General features: G+C 46.2%; 1 protein-coding gene across 1 annotated transcript in view; it reads right to left on the reverse strand.

The window, feature by feature from the left end:
- The window catches only part of CWH43 (cell wall biogenesis 43 C-terminal homolog), a 460,620-nt gene that overhangs the window by 148,276 nt on the left and 289,603 nt on the right, over positions 1 to 22,741 (reverse strand). The window contains exon 11 of the mRNA XM_069201483.1: positions 6,658 to 6,793. Within this exon, the coding sequence (XP_069057584.1) occupies positions 6,658 to 6,793 (136 nt within the window). The remainder of the gene's footprint in view (positions 1 to 6,657; positions 6,794 to 22,741) is intronic.

Below are 22,741 nucleotides of genomic sequence, written 5' to 3' on the forward strand. Positions count from 1 at the left end.
TGGGGTGTTACCCAACCTTCCCCACAGGATGAACTGCATTCCAAGGTAGGAGCTTCAAAGAAGCCAACCGCCTTTGATTTGCAGAACTGGCCTTCCTCAGAGGAAGATGCCAACACCCCCTACCTGGGGGCCCATCTGGCACCTGGACAGGCTTGAAAATTAACTATGCAGGAGGCGTGTCACACTTCCAGACTGGGAACACCCATAGGGTGGCCAGCCTGAAGTGGACACAACTTAGGAAATTCTGCCATCTTCTGTGTGGTGGAATTTAGGAACTCTGGACAGGGTGATGCCCACTCCCCACAGGAAGTGGTCAGCTGAGGAGTGTAGTAGGCTACTACCATCACTCCCCTTAATGCCCCGTAAATTGAGTATTTAGGGGACCCCCTGATACCAGATCCTCAGATCTTCACTGGATACAAAAGGAGAAGTGGACGAGATGCCAATCATGCTGGCCTGCCTGCTTCACCTGACCCTCAAGGAGCAACTGACCTGTCCTGCTGCTGCTGCCTCCAAGAAAACTGGGAGAGCTGCCAGTGCTCTGCAAATCGCCAAGAAGAACTCCCTTGTAGTGGAGGAGCTGCTCCCCTGCATCCACAGGCATGCATGAGAGAACTGAAAAGACCGGGACTGCCAAAAACCTGATGCCGGACATCAGGCTCATCCATGTCCTCTGTTGCATGTTGGACCACATCACCACGGCACCTGAGCCACCTAGGACGAGTGGACTGATGGTGCCCCCATGTGCCAGAGGACCTCAAGGGTTGACCCTCCCTGGAGGTTCCCGGGACTGACCTTCCAGTGCATCGCTGCAGCAACTTTGTAACCAGACCGATCCCCATAGACTTAAATGGAACACCCAACGCCAGAACACATCTCTGCACCGGGACATACAAGAGCTTCCCAAAAGTGACCTGTTGGTGTGACCTTAGACCTTGCCCCAAAACCCCCTTAAGTGCAGGAGATTGGTCCCGTAGGTCGTTGTACGATTGCATTGCAGCTTTCTGAAAAATGTACTTTTAAAAACTCTAGCACTTCATAACTCGAAAAGTACTCACTTGACTCTGTTGATCTTGGTATCAAAGTTTATATAAAAGTATGTGTTATTTTTAATAAATTGGTGTCAGATTTCATTATTGAGTGTGTGTCTCGCTTACTGCATGATTATGTACCTTACATGCTTAGCACTACACTCTGATATGCATAACTGCTCGACCACATTACCCAAAAAGAGAGCATTTAGGATGTCATTTGTGCCTCTGTGATTCCTCTCGAGATTTCTCGGACTACTTGCATAGTGTATTTCATTTTGGTCCACTATATAAAAAGCCAGTTTCCTACACTTACCAACTGACCATGACCCAGATTAACTAAAGGCAGATGATGCTCTTCATGATTGTGTGCTTGCTACTGATAGACATACCAAACTGTGATCAGATGTGTGAGACACCCCACTCTCAGATGCTGCTGGTGATCTGTTTGTAGATGGATCCTGCTTGAGGGACATCAAGGGGGTTCTGCAAGCTTCCTATGCCGACACTACTGCTCGCAATCTGCTGAAATGAGTACACTTCTCAGCTGTGAACATTGATCAAGCAGCGGAATTGATAACACTTACAAGAGCTTGTTGTTTGGCCAAAGGGAAAAAGGTCAACATATACACTGACAGCCAATACATCTTTGGCGTCACACACGACTTTGGCCAGCTCTGGGCATTGCGGAGTTTTCTCACGTCAGCAAATCTTCCTCCTCAACATGCACAACTGATAGCAGAGCTTTTGCAGGCCTTCTTACTGCCAGCTAGAGAAGCAATTGTGAATGAGCATCACTCACACCACCCAAAGATTGAGTTTTACTGGGAAATGCGTTTGTGGAAGCAAAAAGGATAGCCATTGCAAGATGTGAATTTGCTATGGTACAGGTGTCAATTAGTACTACACAAGGTAATACAAAAATGGACAATGACATGTTTTGACCCATTAAAAATACAGGGGAAATAAAACTGTGGCAGGATGGAGGATGTGTGCAAACAGAGGAGGGATTGTGGGTAGGGCTAAATGCTAAAGTATGTTTGCCTATGAGTATCCTCTCATCTACGGCTTGTTTACTCCACGGTCCTTCACATGTTGACCGAAATGGTTGGGAATGGCACATCAACTGCATTTCCGCCCTTCCCATGGACCATTTGAAAATCTCCAGCTCGATTTCATTGACATGCGCCCAGTGTTCAAGTATGAACATGTACTAGTTGTTGTGTGTATGTTCTCCAAATGGACAGAAGCGTATCCCACCAAGAACTGTGATGGACTAACTGCTGCCAAATGCCTCCTTAAAGAACTGAACCCACATTTTGGAATACCATTTCTTCTGAGTTCTGACAAAAGCCCAGCGTTTGTTTCCCAGATAAAAAAGGTATCTGCAAAGGGCTGGGAGTTACGCAGAAGCTGCAGTGTGCCTACCACCAACCAACAGTGGTGGCAATGAGGAGCACCTTTGACAGAGTGACCAAACTTAGCCGCCATGAAATATTATTTGTCCTCCCCATGCACATTCAGGGCCACATGTCCCCTGTCAGTATCTGATGATCTGCTCCTACAGTACTGCAAGAATCTAACAGAGAAATTATGTTGTCTTTATCATCAGGTGCTGCAGGGCCTCCCAGACTCAGCAACACCAGTTGCACAAGACCTTCACCCGATACCAGATACCACTGACTGCAGCCGCAGTGGAAAGGACCATTCCAGGTCCCCCTGATGACTGTCACACCTGTCAAGTGTGAGGGGCTGACATCCTGGATGCACAGCTCTCACATCAAGGAAGTATCACCTCTGCTGAACGAACAACAATTATTGGAAGCCCACCAGTCACATTGCCCACTCCTCTTGTTAAAGGATCTTGTTACACCCTTCACTCAAAAGTATCTGCTGAGTCTCTTCTGGTAACCTCTGACGAGGCACTAAAGATACAGGAAATTGTTTGGAAAATTGATTAGACCCATAATGTCTGACATCACATTGACCAACGGGAACAAATGGTCATGGGTCTTTGTTGTAGTCTGAATGCCGGACTCTGCATTGATTATAACAGCATTGGTAATAACATTTGCAGAATACATCTCGATTCCTATCATAGACGAACAAATGCCACTACCAAATATTACAGAGACTTTGTATTCTTCGTACCAATTGAGAAATGTGACAAAGATAATAAATGGTGATGACAGTGAGGGTGGGGAAATGATGTGGAAAGAATATGAGGGGAACAAGTACGTTGAAATGCTACAAATGTATGTAACAATTATGAACATATTGGGAAGTTATGCCTGCACACACTTGCCAACGAATGCTGAGGATAGAATGACTTATGAAGCTGTGCCAGTGCTGAGATATGTGGGGTATATTATGGTGAGGGAGATGCTGGCAACACAACATAACATAACAGTAAGGATAGCACCTCCTATTCCTGGCAAACATACCTCAGTTGGAAGGCCTACATCAAAAGGAGATGATCAGGGGGCATGTGCCTTCAATGGACACACTGAGAGGGAGTTGTCCCTGTTAGCAAATTTCGACATGACACCAAGGCAGGGACTAGGGAGACACCACAATCCTGAAACATGGCATCTCCCAGGAGGCAAGAATGCAGATGATATAGGGATACCAAGACTATGAATAGTACAACAGATAGTGGCCCCCTTATGCATTAAAAATGTCAGGGATGATTCATCTGTTACATGCAGTCTGAGGAGTTAATGAAAGGAGGCATAGAGGAGAAACTTTGCAAAGCAAGGATGAGTCTATAGGCACCACCACTGGAAGAAATCTAATATATACGCAGGTGATAGCAATTGTATCTGCTTTGTTAATTTATGGAGGCCCAGAGGAGGGGAGGTATACCTGTCCCCAGAATTTGTGGGATGTAAGGGCCTGTTCTTTGTGTGCGGATGCTCAGCCTACTTCTACTTGCTCATGGGATGGTATGGGAGCTGCTACTTGTCTTTTGTGCTACCACGAATGTCCCATGTAACACAACTGTCACACCTAACTACACTGATGAAGGCACGAAGGGTGCAGGAAAAAACATTAGCGAAATGGGTAGACAACAAGATAACAGGAATGGGTGTATTGATGACATCAGTGGGAGTAGCACACAACAGTCACTGAATAAATGTCTTAGCCAGGCTGATTGAAAACATGGCAGACTTTACTGAAGTAGCTGGGGGGAATATCACAGAAGAATTAACAGCCTTGAGGGGGGGTGGTTATCCAAAATAGAATTGCACAAGCCATCATCCTGACAAAAAAGGGGGGAGTATTCCAGGTCATTCATTAGAAATGCTGTTCTTACATCCCTGATAATAGTGATAACCCATTAAGCATGCAATTGGAAATATAAGGGAGGGGGAACAGCAGGGACATGACATACAGGGAGGAGCCATATGGGCCTCTATCATATCCTGGTTTGGGTCTTAGAATTCCTTGCTACTTGAGGCACTACTGATTGGTGTGGTAATACTGATAACACTGTGTGTTATGGCACAGGTACTACCAGCCTGCCTGTCCTCCATTACCACTAACTGTTTTTCCTGGATTCCCCCACCACCACGGGAACACCAGTATGTAGAGATGAGGGCGATATACTAGAGACTCTGCCCAACAGGAGCGGAGGCATTGGTGACAGAGGCAATGGACGGGGAAGCAGGGCAGGATAAGGTGGAGACTATGGATAATTAGGGTCAGAACAGAGGCCATCATTGAATACCAAAGGAGGGCATGCAGAAACAGGCTAATGAATCCATTTCGTATTTCACCTGGCCTGCCCCAGCCTGTGATACTCAATGAGGAACAAGTCTGCAAAACGTATGCAAAAGGTTGATGACTTTTAATAAACTAATGCCCTCTGCTGAAACAGCTTGTCATGCAAGGATTGCTCAAAAACACACATCCTGGGATTTGCAGGTGCCTCGCTTACCCAGCAACAGCCAGTTAGATCTATAACCATATAAAGCTTGATTTTAAGGCTTGCGCTTGATTGGTCAAGGGAGAAGGGGAAACTGTTTTTGTGCACTCTGGAAAGTACCAGCTGTTAGGACATGTGGACATCACACCCTGCGCCATATTGTGTCACGTTATTAGCATGCATACTACATGGCTATTCTTGGATGTTGAGTGGTTGGGTACATATTGTTTGTGTAATCTGTGCATCTTCTGACCAACATCACGCCATGTATTTGATGAAGAAATCACTTATTTTTTAAAATTCTGATTGGACAATGTATTTCCATGCCTTTGTGGTTTTCATGTATAAAAGAGATGATGGAACTTCTCCAAATTGGTCATGTTCAAGAACACATGGTCCTGTGATCACAAATACAATGCATATGATTTTGACTTTGTCTGTGTCTCTTTATTTCAAGGAGCTTGGACAACTTTTATGTTAGCCTTCATTTGGTTAAAATAATGAACATATCTCTGTTGTTGCAACCTGTTTCTCCAAGTAAACCAGGAGACCTCTTATCTTATTGTAATTGTGCCCTTCTGCTGGAAATGTCTGGGTTGACAAGTAAAGTTGCTACTTTTGTTTCCACTCTTTGTTTCTTTGCCTAAAGCCTGCTTTTGACAGGTGTTGTCTCCAGTATGTATGACCACAAGTCTCCAAATATTCAATCTAGTCTTGTATTTACCTTGTTCTGCTCTTAATAGTCCGCTTCTGACCCTGCCTGGCCTTGCAGTCAGTCCTGACTGTGTTATTTAGTTGTTTTATCTGTTAGCTTTCTCCATGTGGAATGGCTTTCACTTTTGTATGTGCACCATAATAATTTATTCACTAATACTCAGGCCCTGCTAAGAACGTCCGTGTAATTCCTGATTCGGCCTAAAAGATGGTGAAATCTCCAGAGAAACATGTGACATTATTGCAGAAACTGGGGATGGTAATCCCGGCTTCATTAGTATTTCTTCGTTTCTTAGGGGACAATCAAGGTCTCACTCACAATACAAATTGAATTGAACATACCAAAGTGAATGATATTTGCAGTATTTGTAATTTACGGTGCTAAATTACTGATGCAGGTTCGCCACACTAGTTGTAATGAAGCCCATAGTGGGGTTTAGATAGCAAGATATTCATTCTAGTTTCCTCCATGATAATACATGGCTGCTCCTCACCTTTTGAACTCTAACTCATAACAATCTTAATTATGACAGTAGACACCATTAATTGTTGAACAGATGGCCTGGAATAACAATAACATCCTCTTATTTTAAAAATGGGAACATCTCTCAATACTATATAAAAAGATACATAACATACTACTATGTCTGACAGCCCAATTGCAGTCCTATTTCGATACGCTTTTTGAATTCATTATATGGACATCATGAAATTGTATTGGTTAATAACTATTGAATGCAAAAATACCATTATTTTACATTAAACCATCATGCATCATGTACATGCCGGGTCATACGCGTTTACTGATGCAGAATATTGTTGAGGTGGTGGACCCTTAAGATGGATCAGGTGGGATTTTATCCAGAGCTGGTTTTAAAACATTCAGCAGTTCACAAACGCACTATGTATCCTAAACTGACACATGATCAACGTTGACCTTATACATCAGAATAGACATTAGGTAAGTAGTCCTAGTAGGCTCACCCCCATGTGTGATCCCTTGTACTTGGGCCAAAATCTGAGTAGTAGCCAAGCCTTTCTGCCAACCACATAGTCAGGTCATTATTTCCCATGTAAGGTTTGGATGCATCGCTCTCCAGAATAGTAATAAAGTCTGCACCTGTTGAAAGAAGTAATTATTAATTAAAGATGTGATGCAGGCAGCACTGTGAATGCTAAGTGAATCTTTGAAAACAGTATTTCTACCCTTCACACGCCAGATTGTCTAAACAGTGGCGTAGTTAACAGTAATGCTGAAGGCGTATTTGCACCGGGGCCCTGGGGTCAAAGGACCCCAATGTCGGGAATCAACAACAGACTCAATGTTGTTCTACAGACACTCACATTAAGTTGTAAGGTCAACCACAGGCACTTATGCAGAAAACACTCACCATCATCCATATCAAGTTACATCACCTCGGCAGAGATACACAGGTGCAGAAAATTTGGAAAACAGGGACATGGGAACTAGAAAGGCCCTCTGCGGCTGGAGCTTAGGTCTTCGTGCTTCTGGGTAATAAGAACTGAAAACACTCACCCACGGCCTAGGACAAATAGGTAATGTCCATTAATTAAAGTGGCAGCAGAGATAGTATGCAACAGTGGTTGTAGGGTTTACTCCACAATCTAGTTCACATTGGTATGCCGTTCCTGCGCTTTCGTTATGTTTTTCCCTTCCTTAGTTCCCTTGAGATTCAGGTCCCATTAGGCAGGTCTTTGGGTTGTTTGGTTTCTGTGTTGCTGTAGCTCCCATCTTTGTGAAGGGGAATGCTTTCCTGCAGGTACTCGCAGCTTTCCGCTGACAAGGAAAGACACACGCAACCTGACGTTTACCATCCTGTTCGGCTCTCCTGTTGTATCCTGGCTGCTGGAGGGCTGGTAACGTTTTCTAATCCCTTCCTGGGTAGGCCACATTTAGTTGCACAGACATTTGACATTTGTCTGTGCAACGAAATGTGGCCTACCCAGATAATGAATTTACTATTTTTTAGATAAACAAATAACCTGTAGCTTATTTCTCAAATCACACCATTATGCCAGAACATCGCCTTTCTCTCTCTCCTAGCCATTTTCACCTTAGTAGCATAATCCTTGCACGGACGTAATGTAGGGGTCGACATGGGTCGCAGCTGCGACCCTTGGCTTGCCTTTGCTACCCCTGGCACTGTTTTGCGACCTCTTGTGGTGGCAAATTCGGTGCCAGCAACACAGTGGCAGCTTATCCTTAAGGATGTCAGTTGGTGCTCCATTCTCATAGTTTTCGGTGAATTTTTTTTATTACACTAATAGTGAATAATAGTATATTATTCACTATTAGTGTAATATAAATGGAGTACAAATAGCTGGAATAAGCCCTTCCATGGCAGCCGAGGTAAGAAAAAATGCTTTTAAATGTATGTTGTGTGCGTGCTTGCGGGTGAGAGTGTGTTTAGGTGAGAATGGTGTATGTAAAAGTGAATTTATGTGCAATGTATAAATATGCGTGTATGGGTGAAAGTGGAGGTCAAAGGGCGGGTGGCCTCATTTCTGCTAACCCTGGCATTTTGGTGAATTCTCCATGAATCCTTGGTTTTGCATATCAAACAAGGTGGGAGGTGACTGCTGGGGGGGGAGAGAGTGCAGATCTTCAGAAACCACAACACCCTTTGCGTTCTGTCAGCCAATTACACCTGTTTTAACCCCATGCAAAGGGCTGTCATTACATTTCCATGCTTGCATTAGAGTTACCTAGCACTTTAGATGACAAATCAAATGATCACTTTTATGAAGCATATTCATTTTTTTTTATAAAGAACTTTTATTGATTTTTGCAAAAGAAAGAAAACCATGATACAAACATCAAAACACGATGCCAACGGGCACCCAACATTGGTCGAATCTGTGATCCCAGACAGCACTAATATTAGAGATGACATGTTATTCAGGTGCCTATTGCGGTCTCCCATTTCCCCCACATCCTATTGTATTTATCCGGACATCCTCTAGCCTCATATTCAAGTTTTTCACTCTGTGCGCACCAATCCACTCCCCGTCTCCATTTAGCCAGTGATGGGGCACTCTTGGCCTTCCAGTTTGCCACTATATCCCTCTTAGCCACTAAGCACGCCACCCCGAGGAAGATTCGATCCGGTCTCCTTAGTTCGGTGTCACCCATGATCCCAAGAAGGAGGGGCAAAGGCTCTCTTTCTATATTCTCCTGCAACACCTCAGAAACCTCCCCCAAGACAGCTCCCCAATAGGCTACCATAGCCGGGCAGGTCCATACCATGTGAAAGAAGTCGGCTGTGGGATTTCTGCAGCGGGGGCACTCCGCAGTGGGGCGGAGGCCCGCTCTGTGTAGTTTGTCGGGTGTGAGGTATGCTGTGTGCAAAAAATACGTTTGTATCAGTCTAAGACGGGTAGCAATCGCCAGGGCACGCGGGGCCATTAGCGCCTCACTCCATTCCACCTCTTCCATGGGGCCCACCCACCCCTCCCATCTCTGGCGAAGCACCCCCAGGGAACCCGAGGTGCCGGAGACCAGGGTGCGATATATCTGGGAAACACCTCCCTTGCCCAAGCTCCCCATCAGTGCCTTGGCCTCCATGGGGCTGCACTCGGGTATGGTTTCTCCCACTCGGATATGTACTGATAAGGCATGTCGGAGCTGGAGGTATCTGTGGAACTGTGTCTTATTTAATGAAAAGTTTTTCTGGAGATCTTCGAAGGATTGTATGTGTGACCCATTCCAGACATCGCCTAGTGTGGAGATGCCAATGTTATCCCAATTCTGAAACCCCTCCAGGCCCGCCACCTCCACCAATTGCCTCCCCTGCCACAATGGGGTCTGTTGGGTAAGACGGCCCCACCACCCTGTCGATTTTTGAGCCGTCCGCCATCCCTGCAGAACCACCTTGGTCACGTCCAGGGTGTCTCGAGAGATCGGACCTCCATAAAGGGTGTCCCAAATCCGTGGGTATCCCATCGTTTGGAGCTCCAGTCGGTATGCCGGATCTGTCCACCCACCCCCCATCCAGTCATTAATTACAAGTATTTGTGACGCGAGGTGGTAGAAATGGATATTAGACATGCCCAAACCTCCATCATACACATCTCTCTGGCAGGTTTTGAGTGCTAACCGTGAGCGAGCTCCGCTCCATATAAATTGGCGTGCCAATGAGTCCATTTCCCCAAACCATTTCCTAGGAATGGGATGGGGAAAATTTTGCAGGAGATAGAGGAGCCTAAGGAGGATCATCATCTTGTAGAGCGCTATTCTACCAAGCAGGTTAAGAGGGAGTGTCCTCCAGTGTAGGAGATCGCTTCTAATTTTCCTGGTTAACGGTGTAACATTAAGTTCCCATGTCAACTCAGGGAGAAGTGAAATAAATATTCCCAGGTATTTAAAGCTGTTTCTTCGCACTGGAATATTCCGCTGCCAGTCCACACAGTCTCCGGAGCGGTGTAGGGGGACCAACAGGGACTTGGCGGGATTCAGGATCAACCCCGAGGCTTCTGCGAAAAGGCTCAGGATCTCTAGCACGCGGGGGCCACTTTTAGCCGGGTTGGAGAGATATAGGAGGACATCATCTGCGTATAGCGCCACACGGTCCTCTGCGCAAGCGGGCCAGGACCAGCCTTCGATCAGGGGATCTCCTCGCAGCAGTATCGCAAGAGGCTCTATCATTAATGCGAAGAGCAATGGGGATAGCGGGCAACCCTGCCGGGTTCCGCGGCCAATAGGGAACAGGTCGGAGACCACTCCATTCACCCGGACTCGAGCTGTCGGTTTAGAATACAGGAGTCTCACTAGGCCTCGGAATTTGGGGCCGAGTCCATTTTTCTGCAGGACCAATTCAAGGTAGGACCAATCCACTGTATCAAAGGCTTTTTCAAAGTCCAGTAAGAGTAATGCCAAGGGTGTGTGTGACAGAGTCCTGCGATGTGCCAGAGCCACATGCAGCCGCCTAATGCAGTGCCTGGTGCTACGAGTGGGCATAAAGCCACATTGATCAGGGTGCACTAGTGTGGGCATTATCTCTTTCAATCTAGAGGCCAGGGTCAAGGAAAGCACTTTGATCTCAATATTCAGAAGTGAGATGGGTCGGTATGCCGAACAATGCCGCGATGGGGGTTGGGTTTTTGGTATCACAACTATCGTAGCTTGGTCAATCTCGGTGGGGAATCGGCCTAGTTTCTCGGCTTCTCCATACATATTGAGTAGGTGGGGACCCAGTATATCACTGCATTTGTTATATAGCTCTGCCGGGAGTCCGTCAGGGCCTGGAGTTTTGCCCGATGCCAAGCCGGAAATTGCACTGGTTATCTCTGCGAGGCTAATAGTTTCATCCAGTCTATCTCTTGCCTCCAGGGAGATCCTGGGGAGAGTGACGTAATTCAAAAGAGGGGTCTCTTTCTCAATGGCAGGGCGGGGGTGCATTGCATAGAGGCGGGCATAGTACGAGGCAAAGCTCTGTGCAATTTCAGCAGGTGTCCTGGAGAGGGAGCCCGAGGGTTCTAAAATCTCAGGTATAACCCTGCCGGCCAGAGGGCGAGCCGCCAGCCAGTGCAGGAGCTTCCCATTTTTATCCCCCCAGCCATATATACGGGCTACCGAAGCTCTCCACATGCACCTAGCCGAGTCTAGCATTATGTGTTTAATTTCTTCTCTGACCATAGTCAGCTGCCTCAGGGCAGTGGCAGACGAAGAGGTCGTTTGTTGGCGTTCCAGTCTCAGGGCCCTAGCCTCCAGGTCAGAGATCTGGGAGTTCCTGTCTCGCTCGCGGGAGCGGAGAAGGTGCTTGGCATGCCCTCTAAGGGTAGCTTTACAGGCGGCCCATAATGTTCCCGGGGACCGGACCGACCCCAGGTTCAGATCAAAATATTGGGTTAGTTGATTTCTGATCTCCTGGGTGTAGTCTTTGTCTTGAAGGTACCATGCGTTTAGGCGCCATACCGGGCGTCTGGAGGGATCTGCTCCACCTAGGCGGACCCGCACCGGTGCGTGGTCTGAAACTCCCCGGGGAAGTATCTCTGTCCCTGTGACGCTTGAGAGGTCCAGAGCGGACATGAATACCAGATCTATTCTGGATTGCGTCTGGTGGGCGGCCGACGTGTGGGTGTACCGACGATCCCTAGGGTGCCAGGTTCTCCATACCTCGCAAAGGCCAAGGCTCTCGGTCCAACCAGTCAGAGCCGAAGCCCTGGCTAATCTACTGGCCGTGATCTCGCCGGATACATCCAAATCGGGATCAAGAACCGCGTTGAAGTCCCCTCCCAACAGGGTGGTCCCCTGGGGCAGTCCCACAACCACTCGGCGGAGCGAGTGCAAGAAGGCATCAAGTCTCGTTGGGGGGGCATATGCAGATATAAAGTTTATCGGTGTTCCATGAAGAGTCCGCGTGGCCACAACAAATCTGCCCTGTGGGTCGACCTGCGTGGCTGTGATCACCACAGGCAGAGAGCGATGAAGTAAAATGGCTACCCCTCTAGAGCCCCTGGAGAAGCCCGCGTGGTATTCTCTGTCATATCCTCCCCGCATGAGCATGGGGCACCTAGTCCCAAGGAGGTGAGTTTCCTGCAAGAGGACCACTGAGGGGGAGTACCTGCGGAGAGTGTTAAATACTGCTGACCTCTTGATCTTGTCCAACAGGCCATTTACGTTCCAGGAAAGGACCTGGGTTGATGAGTGCCAGGCATGAGTTGCGTAGGTGTTACATAGGGCTGAGTGTCAGGCTGTGGACCCAGGGGCGACCATTCCAAACATAACAATGAAATAATAAGAGACCTAACCAACTTATTCCTATTCCTATCTAAACTAACTTCAAAAACCCCACCCCCCAACCACCCCCCTCCCCATACTCCCACCCCGGAAGCATCTGTCGCCCAAATACCCAACCAAAACCAGACAGCCAGCAGGACTGTCCTTGGGGTGGAGTGGTGGACCCCTCCATATAGTCGGATCAATTACAATTAGAGAAAGCCTGCCAAGTCTCGGGTGTCATATACAGTATTAGGGAGGCTTGGCGCCTTCTATAGTGACCCTTGTAAGGTCTGCATAGGTAAGTCTGACATCCCAAGTCTTTTGGACTCCCATCAGTGGGTGTCAAATGCGTCATATTAACCAAGGGCCGGGGACTGGCTCAAGTTGTTGTCATCTATTGATTGTTTTGGGGTCTGAGGCCCCGAGGGTTCCGCGGGTTCCCTCTCTGTTTGTGAGCCAAAGTCTCGGATTTCCTCATTATTTTCCAAGGTGTTTGTGTCTTTCGGTCTCCCTCTCCGGGATCTGGTGCGCCTCCGGCTCCTCTGGGGACCTCCCGGGGCGAGGGGACCAACCCGAGGGGCCCTCTCCGAGTGTCCCGAGGACCCCCCTCGGGCTCCGACACCCTCCTCCGTCAGCCAGTCCCAAGCCTCTTCAGGTGTTTCAAAAAAGTGCGCTCGCCCGGCCAGGAGGACCTTGAGCCGCGCGGGGAAGAGGAGCATGTATGAAAGTTGCATCGCTCTAAGTTTCTGCTTAACGTGTTCGTACGACCGGCGGCGGGTCTGGACCTCACGGGTATAGTCTGGAAAAATTAGGATTTTATGGTTCTCCCATTGAAGATCTTCCAACCTCCTAGCCTCTTTAAGGATATTGTCTCTATCTTTGAAGTTGAAGAAGCGCGCAATCATTGGACGTTTTGGGCCGCCTGGAGGGGGCGAGGAGCCAATGCCCTGTGTGCTCTTTCGATCGCGAACCAGGGCGAAAGGGACTGCTCTGGCATCCAGGTTTTAATCCACTTCTCTAGGAACTCAGATGCACCACCATCTTCTATGCCCTCTGGGAGTCCGATGAAACGCAGGTTATTGCGTCTTGACCGGTTTTCTGCATCTTCCGCACGGCGGTGAAGCTCGCCGGTTCGGGTCTGCAGCTGGGCCACTTTACTTCTGAGATCGGCTAGGTCGTTTTCAGTCTGGGAGACTCTGGTGAACTGGTCAATCTTTTGCTGGGAGGGTGGGGGTTGTTTGTTCGCCTTGTCTCTCCCCATCGCAATATCGGAAACAGGAGTCAGGTAGCTCACTTCTTGCGGTCTTTCAAGTCCAGCCTAGGTCCCCTGCGCGTTTGTAGTTACCACAGTTATAAAGAGGGCGTGGGGAGGTGTTCAGGCCCATCCCGACCCAGCCGCTAACCGCTATTAGGTATTAAATGGTAAGGGGGGGTAGGGCATCCTCTTCCCTAACTCCTCTCCCCTCCCCCACCCTGTTGTCACTTCGTGGCGTTACCTTCAGTAGGGCCTCGACCGGCCCCAGGGCTGATCACGCTGCACCCGCGGCGCCATGAAGTCACTCAAGGCCTATGCCCTTCGTTGGGCCGGATCACGGTGTGTTTCTCGGCGCGGCACCCGGAGAGGGTGGCCCCAAGTCTTTCCGTTCAATTTTGGTTATTCGGACGTGTCAGTATCCTCAGAGAGGCCTCGTCCCATCCCGGTGTCTCCGCCACATTCCGCGGACCCTCAGCACACCTCTGTCATCACTCACGACACCAGGAAGTCCCTCTCCGCAGACGCCCCTCCGCCGCTCCAGCCCCGGCCCGCGGGGTCTCCCCTGGGTGCAGCGCAGCCTCTCAGCTCTCCTCGGCCGATGTCCTCGAGCCGGCGCACGGCCGCAGCGCCACCCACACAGCGCTCTCTCCCCCTAGATGCAGCAGCACTGCTCCTGCATGCCGCGGGGACCACGTTTGGAGCGCAGCCTCAGCTCCCTCCAGGGTTCTTTCCTCACCCCGCCACACCTCCGTTCCAGTTCGACCGCATCGGGAGGGATCGTCGGTTCGGCCCCGACTCAGCCGCGGAAATCAGCCCCGGCCGCCATTTTGTTTCCAGGGACGGATCGGACGGATCGGGCGCGGCTCGGGAACGGGGCCGCTCTCATGAAGTTACTCGCCGCCGGAGATTCCCAGGGGTCCAGGGGTCGCAAGGATCGTCAAGACGACGTCCTCAACTCGGTCAGGCCACTCTAACTACGGGCGGATGACGGAGGGGTCCAGAGCACTCTCAGAGTGCGACCGCCATCTTGACGCCCGAAGCCACGCCCCCGAAGCATATTCATTTAAAGGATTTTTCTCCTCATTTGCAGTCAGTTTCTGCGTTGAAACTGAACTCCTAAATGCAACACTTGACACTTTGTTGCGTCCTGCTCACTGTGACAGATGTTCTTGGGAGTTCACAATTTCACTGTTGGGCCAAGACAGTATCTTGACTGAACCAACACAGACATGTGAATCCTATTTTAGATCAATTAACATTAACTAAGGTGGGATGCATGACACAAAACGTGTAAAAACCAAGTGAAGATATGTAAATTACAATTAATTTTTATAGATAAGTGCTGATAGCTGTCTGATTTCTGCAACCTTTAGTTCCTCCATATTTGCATTCATCTGCAAACTCATTTCCTGTGTCCTACTTTTCTCTGCTTCTTTTACATACCCTCTGTACTAACTTGTTTAATCGCATTACATTACAAGAGAGGTGAATGGTCCTATGCTCCTTCTTCACCTAACCAGGACAATACATTAGAGACGTAGCACAGAAGAGAGGTGGGACTCCTGCTCCTACAAGCTCTGGCACTCACAACTTGGGTGCTGTCGAAAACGTTCCTGGTGCTCATTCAAGCTGTAAATATTTTTATTTTGAGGCTTTAGATTTGGTACCTAAGGGTTAGCAGTCATGTGGTCTGTCCAGTGATCCCATCCCATACCAAAACACATCTCAATCCAATTTTCTCTACTAGAATTTGGCAGGATAACCAACTCTTTGAGCAACACAGTGGAATTTAGTGCCATTGAAGGGAGCCAAGGTTGAGTCAGTGCAGACCTGTATGAGTACATTAAGATGACCACATTTGGGAAGTCAACAGCGGCTTCTGAGAGAGAAAACACAGCCTGCGTAATGGGGCAGTGCATAGGTTTTCCACAGTTCCTGAATTTATACTGTGGGTAGGTTGCAAGTGGAGAAGGGATGCAGCACACTCGGACAGTACACACCAGAGAGGGAACTTCAGCCACAGAATGTTTCTTGTGTGGTCCTGTAACAATTTAACCTACAATGGAAGCATTCTGATTGGCTGTCCAGCTGTTGGTCTGTCAGCTTTGTTCTTTAGACAATGAATAGAACAATTAATAGACAGATGTAATTAATAGATTTAGACAATAGAATGGTATAACATGGAGTATTCATTTCTGGAAATTAAAAGCCTGATTTAGAAATTGGTGGATGAGTTACTCTGTCTCAACAGCGACGGACATCGCTTCTGCCAAAATCTAAACCCCATATAACCTAATGGGATTTCGATTTTGGCAGATGGGATATCCATCACCATTGTGAGTGAGTAACTTGCAATATCGAAATCAGGCCTTAAGTCACTCACTCTTTAGATGGTGGTAGGACTCTTTCAGATCTTTCAATTATTATCGAACCACAGCTTTGTTATTCCTCTGTAAGTTAAAATTATTTGAAATGATGCCGATCATATGATACATTGTTTTGTTTAGATTGAGCCCTTGCTTCTAATCATAAAACCTCAATTTTGAACATGCTTCTGCATTTGCTCATCGCATAGGTAAGACTTGTAAGACTGACTTCTAGCCATAAAACTTCAATTCTGAACATGCTTCTGCATTTCTTCATCAGTATGGATAAGACTGGTGAAAGCAAAAGAAAATAATGGACTGAACTGACACATGCAATGAAAGAGCATGAAACAAGGCTGAATTCAGACAAAAATGTCATTCAAGGAGATCATAGGATTTAAGACTATGACCCACATTTAGAGTTTGAAGGGAACTGAACACTTTCCAATTGCTGGAGGGAACTTTAAATGTTGAGTGTTATCCACCAGAGGGATAATACTGTGGAGGGAAGGTGGTGTTTACTCTGTACTTAGAATCTGTATTGTGAAGGGTATGCTAGAAGAACTAGTCAAACAGAGGTGCATATGCCTCCCTCCCTTGTCCTTTTGTAAGTGCAGCTACTAGGTCTATCCGCCACTTGCAGGATTAACTATAAATGACAAGAGGTCAGCAACAAAAATGGAAGGCCTCTTGTGAAACACTGATGTTGAGCTCAGACAGACATAATTCAGGTAATGATAATGAGCTAACACTAATGAAATCAAAATGTAATACATGCATTGATTGTTAAATACAGGTTTACCTATATGCTCCAAAGCAGGTTTCTGTCAAAGGTTAGTAACAAAGGCCCTCATTATGAACACAGCGGGATTTCCCTCCATGTTCATGATGGTGGTCCTAACACAGACCGCCAGCCTGTTGAGGACCCCGCCGGCCCAATAAAGAACATTCTGCGGGGCTGGCGGGCAGAAACAAGGTTTCCGCAAGCCAGCCCAGCAGAATGCTGGTCCTGGACATTGCCGACAGCTCCACATGGAGCCCTCGTCAATGTCGCAGTGCAGCGGGTGAAGTAGCACCCATCGCGCATATCATGCGCGACAGGGCTGTGCATTCCGGGGCCCCCATTCCGCCAGCCTTTTCCTGGCGGGGGACACTGACAGGGAAAGGCTGTTGGACACAGGTTTTTTATCCGGCAGGCGGCGCTTCTTGCAGCACTGCCCTGTCGGATAGGGAACTCTGCCATCCTCAGGCTGCCTGACTGTGGTAGCCTGGCGGTGGCGGAGTTCCGTCTGTGGCGGTCATGCCATGTACATTATATGGCGGTCCAGACCGCCATACCAGTAGCGGTAATTTCAGCCACCACCAGAATGGCGGTCCGGACCGCCATTGTTCATAATGACCGCCAAAGTGTTCTAAATCCATGTTTACATTAGAAACAGTTCTGATAGCACGAAACGTGTACTCAGACCCATTTAATCAAGATGTCAGTATCATCCAAGTATGTTGTTCTTTTTAATTCAATGACATGCTACTTCTCTGCTCGGTTTTTCGGTATCCTGAGAAGTAGATGGAGAATCAGCTTAGTGATGTAGTTGTATGGAGATGTTTCTGAGCTATATTACCAGCAGTGCCTAACTTGAGTCAGTGGTTGCTGGTGCAGGACTAATTTTTGGTGGCCGTCACTTATTTTTCCTCATCAGCCATTTTCCCAAGAGCAAGAGGGGGGAAAACACAAACAAGAAAAAAGGAGGAAGAGAAAGACATGAAAACGTCACCCAGGGAGAAAGCAGGATCCTGCAAGAATGAGATAAAAGGGCAGAGAGTGTCTGCAGTGGATTCAGTGGATGCAGTGGATTAAAGAGGCCTGAGGTAAATTCTGGACATTGCAGCCTTAGTATTCAGCCCACAGGCATTTAATATCACCCACCACGTCTTTTGAGCACCGCTTTGGGCACTGGTACTCATGATTTTACAAATTAAACCTAAACACTGGTTACCTGATAAACATGTTGAACATTTCAGACAAACTTAGCAGGGTAGGAATAGAGGCTGTGGTTATGACGATCAGCAGGGGAATTTAGACATATGTGAAACGATGGTCTTGGTAGAAACAAGGACATACAGAGCTGGAAAATCCAAAAGAAGGTGTAGTTAAGTAGTGTGTACAACAAAAGTTAGGTGTGAGATAGCTGAACACAGGGCATTCAAAAAATGCGGGAGCTAAGTGGTGGGCACATGAGGAGGAGCAGTCTTCTGAACATTTGTTTTTGGAATGCAAAGATCAGGTGCCATGAGAAGGGAGTTATCTAACCAGAATATTAGGAAATGCAGAACACATAGCTGAAAGGCAGATCTTCACTCTTTGTCAGGTGAAGGAATTGGGAGGTGTAAAACCTGAGTTCCATGATATGACTATTTGTTGTGGTGGAAAGGGGATGGGAGTAGAAAGTGTGAGATAGTTCCAGGACTATGAAAGTGGGGGCATGGTGAAAAATATCTTGAGAGGGATGCAATGTTATTGATTGTGGAAGAATAAAAGGGGGAAAAGAGGAAAAGATGACTGAGAAATAGATATGACAAAGTAGGGACTACATTGTTAGATCAGACATATGTATATCAGCTTTGAGAGGTTATGAGTTACTGGCAATAAGATGACTTTGTAGAGTAAAGCAGTGGTGTGAAATCTGTGAGGACCAGATTGTAGCCTGTTAGATTTTCAGGGTTTTGGCCTCCCACTTCCAAAGGACAGAACACATTGTTATCATAAACTTGACAATGAAAGGGTTCATCCAATGTTAAGGGCAGGTGACTCTTCAAGTGAATCAATGAGGGGGTTGTGATAGTCAACTGCAGAGTATTATTGAAAGGGACATAAGTAGAATTAAAATGTGTTGCGATGCTACTTTGAACCTTTTACATTATGAATCTTTTTGAGATATGCAGGGTTATATTTGGTTGTGTACTTTGAAAAATGATAAATGTATTGATGGCTGATTGTGACAAAGAGGAAACATTTGCAACCAGGTCTACCAAGGCATGGTCAGAGACTGAGTGATTTGTTGCGGGAGAAGAGCAGGATATTGTGGAGTAGACCCACATTAGGGCAAAAGGATTATAAGTATGGTATGGTGTTGGTTGTCTTTTAAGTTGATGTTTAAGTATCCTAGTGTTATAATAGAGAAAATACAGGATGGAGACATCAAGACAGCACTGAGTTCATCAATGAATGAGTCAATGTAACATTGACTAAGTCATTGAATGTTTCTGCTTTTGTACCTCAATTTCATTCCATATTTTCATATATTTATTTATCTGAGTGCACATTTCTCATTTATAAATATGTGCTGTATTTACTATTATTTGCACATGCATAATGTATAAAACTTCCTTTGTCATAATTTAGTAGTACATGAGTTATTCATGTATATGTATTATTATATTTTATAAAACCTTATAGAATTTGGTGAAGGAACAAGAAGATTAATGTATTAATTCCTGAATTTGACATAATATAGAATGTGGCCTGCCCTTTTCAAAATAACCAGAAACATGTAGTAAAGCTTGGTACAAACAAGTATTAGTCAGAGAGGAAAATCTTCACTTCTGGGAAGGCTTGGATTGCGCAAGCAGAACTGGTAAAGAGTTCTGCTGAAGACCACTGACTGGCTTCTCAGAGTCATCTTGGCCTTATCGCCTGGTTGGAATGCCAGAAATAGAGAACACGAGAAAGGGCCACCTTCTCACAGTACAGAACATTAGTTCTGAAATTCCTGTAAGGTATGTGGGAGAGAGTCCACCTCACGAAACTCAGACAGGCCCTTTCGTCAGTGAACAAAGACTGGTTCCATCATTCTCTGAAACTAACTTATGAAATAACTGTTAAAATGCTGCAGTCCTTTTTCATATACTGCCTATTAATCATTTTGTTTACCACTGTATTGTTTATTTTTACAATTTCAACTATCCACATTATTTTTGCTAGATTAGCACATTGATTTAAATAAAATCTTCAGCTATCATGTGGATTTTGGTGTGTGACCATTGACGATTAAAAGACTGTCATAATTCACAAACAATAAATAATCCTGCAATCCTCACAGGACTGATCGTTGACAAAAATGCACTATTCCGCGGGTAATGCATAGGTAATTTGTGTGACAGTCCACGGGATTTCCTGGCTCATGTTGGTAAAATGGCATAAAGCATGAGCTTTCACCAGAGTGTTAAGAAATGTAACAGCGGGACGTATGAATTACAAAAAACACATACAACGTATATACAGGGCAAAAGTTGTCCCTTATGCATGCTTACAATTTAAGGAGATAAATGCAAAGGAGGATGACTGAAAAGGTTGAAGGGGTAGCATATTGTTTTTTCAGAAGGAGTCTGGATCCTTATCCTTTTCCCTTGTGGAATTGGCGAGACACATGTACAAATGTTGCAGGTGATGCCCAATAGGTTTTTAAGCTGGATGACAAAGCTAATAGCTCTACCTCCGACCTCCCACTGGCCTTTCAAAATTGGATAGCAAAAATATTGTTTAAAGCTGACCCCCTCAAAATCTGACACTATGATCATCCACAATAAACTCAGTAAGAGGGTCTTTCATGAATGGCCGTCAAATATGGGCTACTGCCAGAAACCAGTTGAGGCAGTTCAAAATGTAGACATTATCCATGACTCCTAGTTATACTTGGAAGCCCAAATTGCTTCAGTCCCTAAATTATGTCTCTTTGATTTGAAAATGTGCATAAGATGTTTGCCTTTCTATCACTTTCACACAGTGTTACAGTAGTCATTGCTTTCATCCAGTCCAGATTGGAATATGGCAACTCCGTACATCTTGGTCTCCCATAGAAAAACAGCAGAATGCCATTTTCAAGATTCTTTTCAACTTGAGAAAAGTTGCAAACAACTACCCTGGCTCCCCATCAGCAACGGAGTGAAATTCAAGTCAGATGATTCATAGAGTATTCTATGGAACTGGTCCAAAATGTCTTTCTAATTAGTTCCTTAAACAGAATTCAACCTGAGGATCCAGTTCCACAGGCAAACTGGAATTTGTCTTAAAATTATACATGTTTACTAAATGGGGAGTAAGGTCCTTCCAGGCGCAGGGAGCCGACGTATGGATTCCCTTGCACCTGCGCATCAGAGCTCAATTGAACCTGCCCAGATTCCGGACACTTCTTAAGACACAACTCTTCACCAAATAACTAACAGTTTTATGTCCTTTCCTCTTGCATCATTAACCATGTCTTTTCTTTTGAATCAGCGGGGTCTGCTTGTGAGCAACATTGAGCTTTACAAATAACCATAAATAAGTAATTAAACATAAAATGGTGTACACAAAGTGTGTGCATTGAGGGTGAATATATTACAATGATCAATTCAGATTCCTTTGATGGCTGTGCAGTAGGACTATGTGCATTTAACCCTTTGGGTGCGGGCGTCGGCCACTGCCCGGCGCCTGCACTACCTCCCTGGTGCGGGTCACGACCAGTGGCCGACACCAGGGAAGGGGTTAATTAATCCTCGGGTACGTTGCACCCAAAGATTTTTTATTTTTTTATACCCCGGGAGACACAGAAGCTTTTCCGTGTCTCCCCCCGCCCCCCATCCGACCCTTTGTGACGTGCTGACGTCACTTTGTTTATTTCCCCATCAGAGCAGGAAGCGGCCTTGCGGACGCTTCCTGCTCCAATGGGGAAAACAGCACCAAATGGCCTTCCCCACGTTTGGGAAGGCCTCGTAAGAAAGGGGAGACTCTACTCTTTCTAACGAGGCCTTCCTGAAAGTGTTTCCTGGCCCCCGATCGCAGCACAGCTGCGATCGGTGGCCAGGAAACACCACTAGACACCAGGGATTTCACTTCGGAAAACGTGCTGGCCCCCCCCCCGGGGCATATTTTTTTAAAACAAAAAGGTAGGTGTCCCCTGGGGGGGGGGGGTGCGATCGCTCGCGAGCGCACCCCCCCCAGGGGCTAATTATTTATTTATTTTTAAATAAAAAAATTTAAAAAACAAAAATGGACAGGGGGTCGCCCGTGGGCAGGGCGACCCCCTGTGGGGGCAATATTTATTTTAGTTGTTGTAGGGTTTCCCTGGGGGCCATTTTGGCCCCCAAGGAAACCATACAACTACTAAAAAAAAATATAGATCTATATATATATATATATATATATATATATATATATACATAGATATATCTATCTACATGGATATATATATATATATCTATAGATATACATGGAAATATATCTCTTTCTCTCTCTCTCTCTCTATATATATATATATATATATATATATATATATATATATATATAGATCTATCTATAGATATATCTATGTAGAGATAGATCTATATATATATATATATATATATACATATATATATATATATATATTGTGAGAAAACAGGGCTGATTGCAGAGCCCCCTAACTTTTTGCCCCCATTTTCCACTTTTTGCTGGTGTTTTCCTGACTCTGATGGTGCCCTGGGTACTGCTAACCAGTCCCAGGGCCTGTGCTCTGTGTAAAATGGATCTGCAAATTAGGCTAATTATAATTGGCTAAGTTAACCTACCTATAAGTCCCTAGTATATGGTAGGGCATGTAGGTTTAGGGACCACAGCATAGGTAGTGCACCCATAGGTGCACTGCTGAGGTGCCCAGTGTCATTTTAAAGGCAGGCCTGCCTTGCTGG

This window comes from Pleurodeles waltl, chromosome 1_2 (assembly GCF_031143425.1).
Source record: "Pleurodeles waltl isolate 20211129_DDA chromosome 1_2, aPleWal1.hap1.20221129, whole genome shotgun sequence".
NCBI classification, from domain to species: Eukaryota; Metazoa; Chordata; class Amphibia; order Caudata; family Salamandridae; genus Pleurodeles; species Pleurodeles waltl.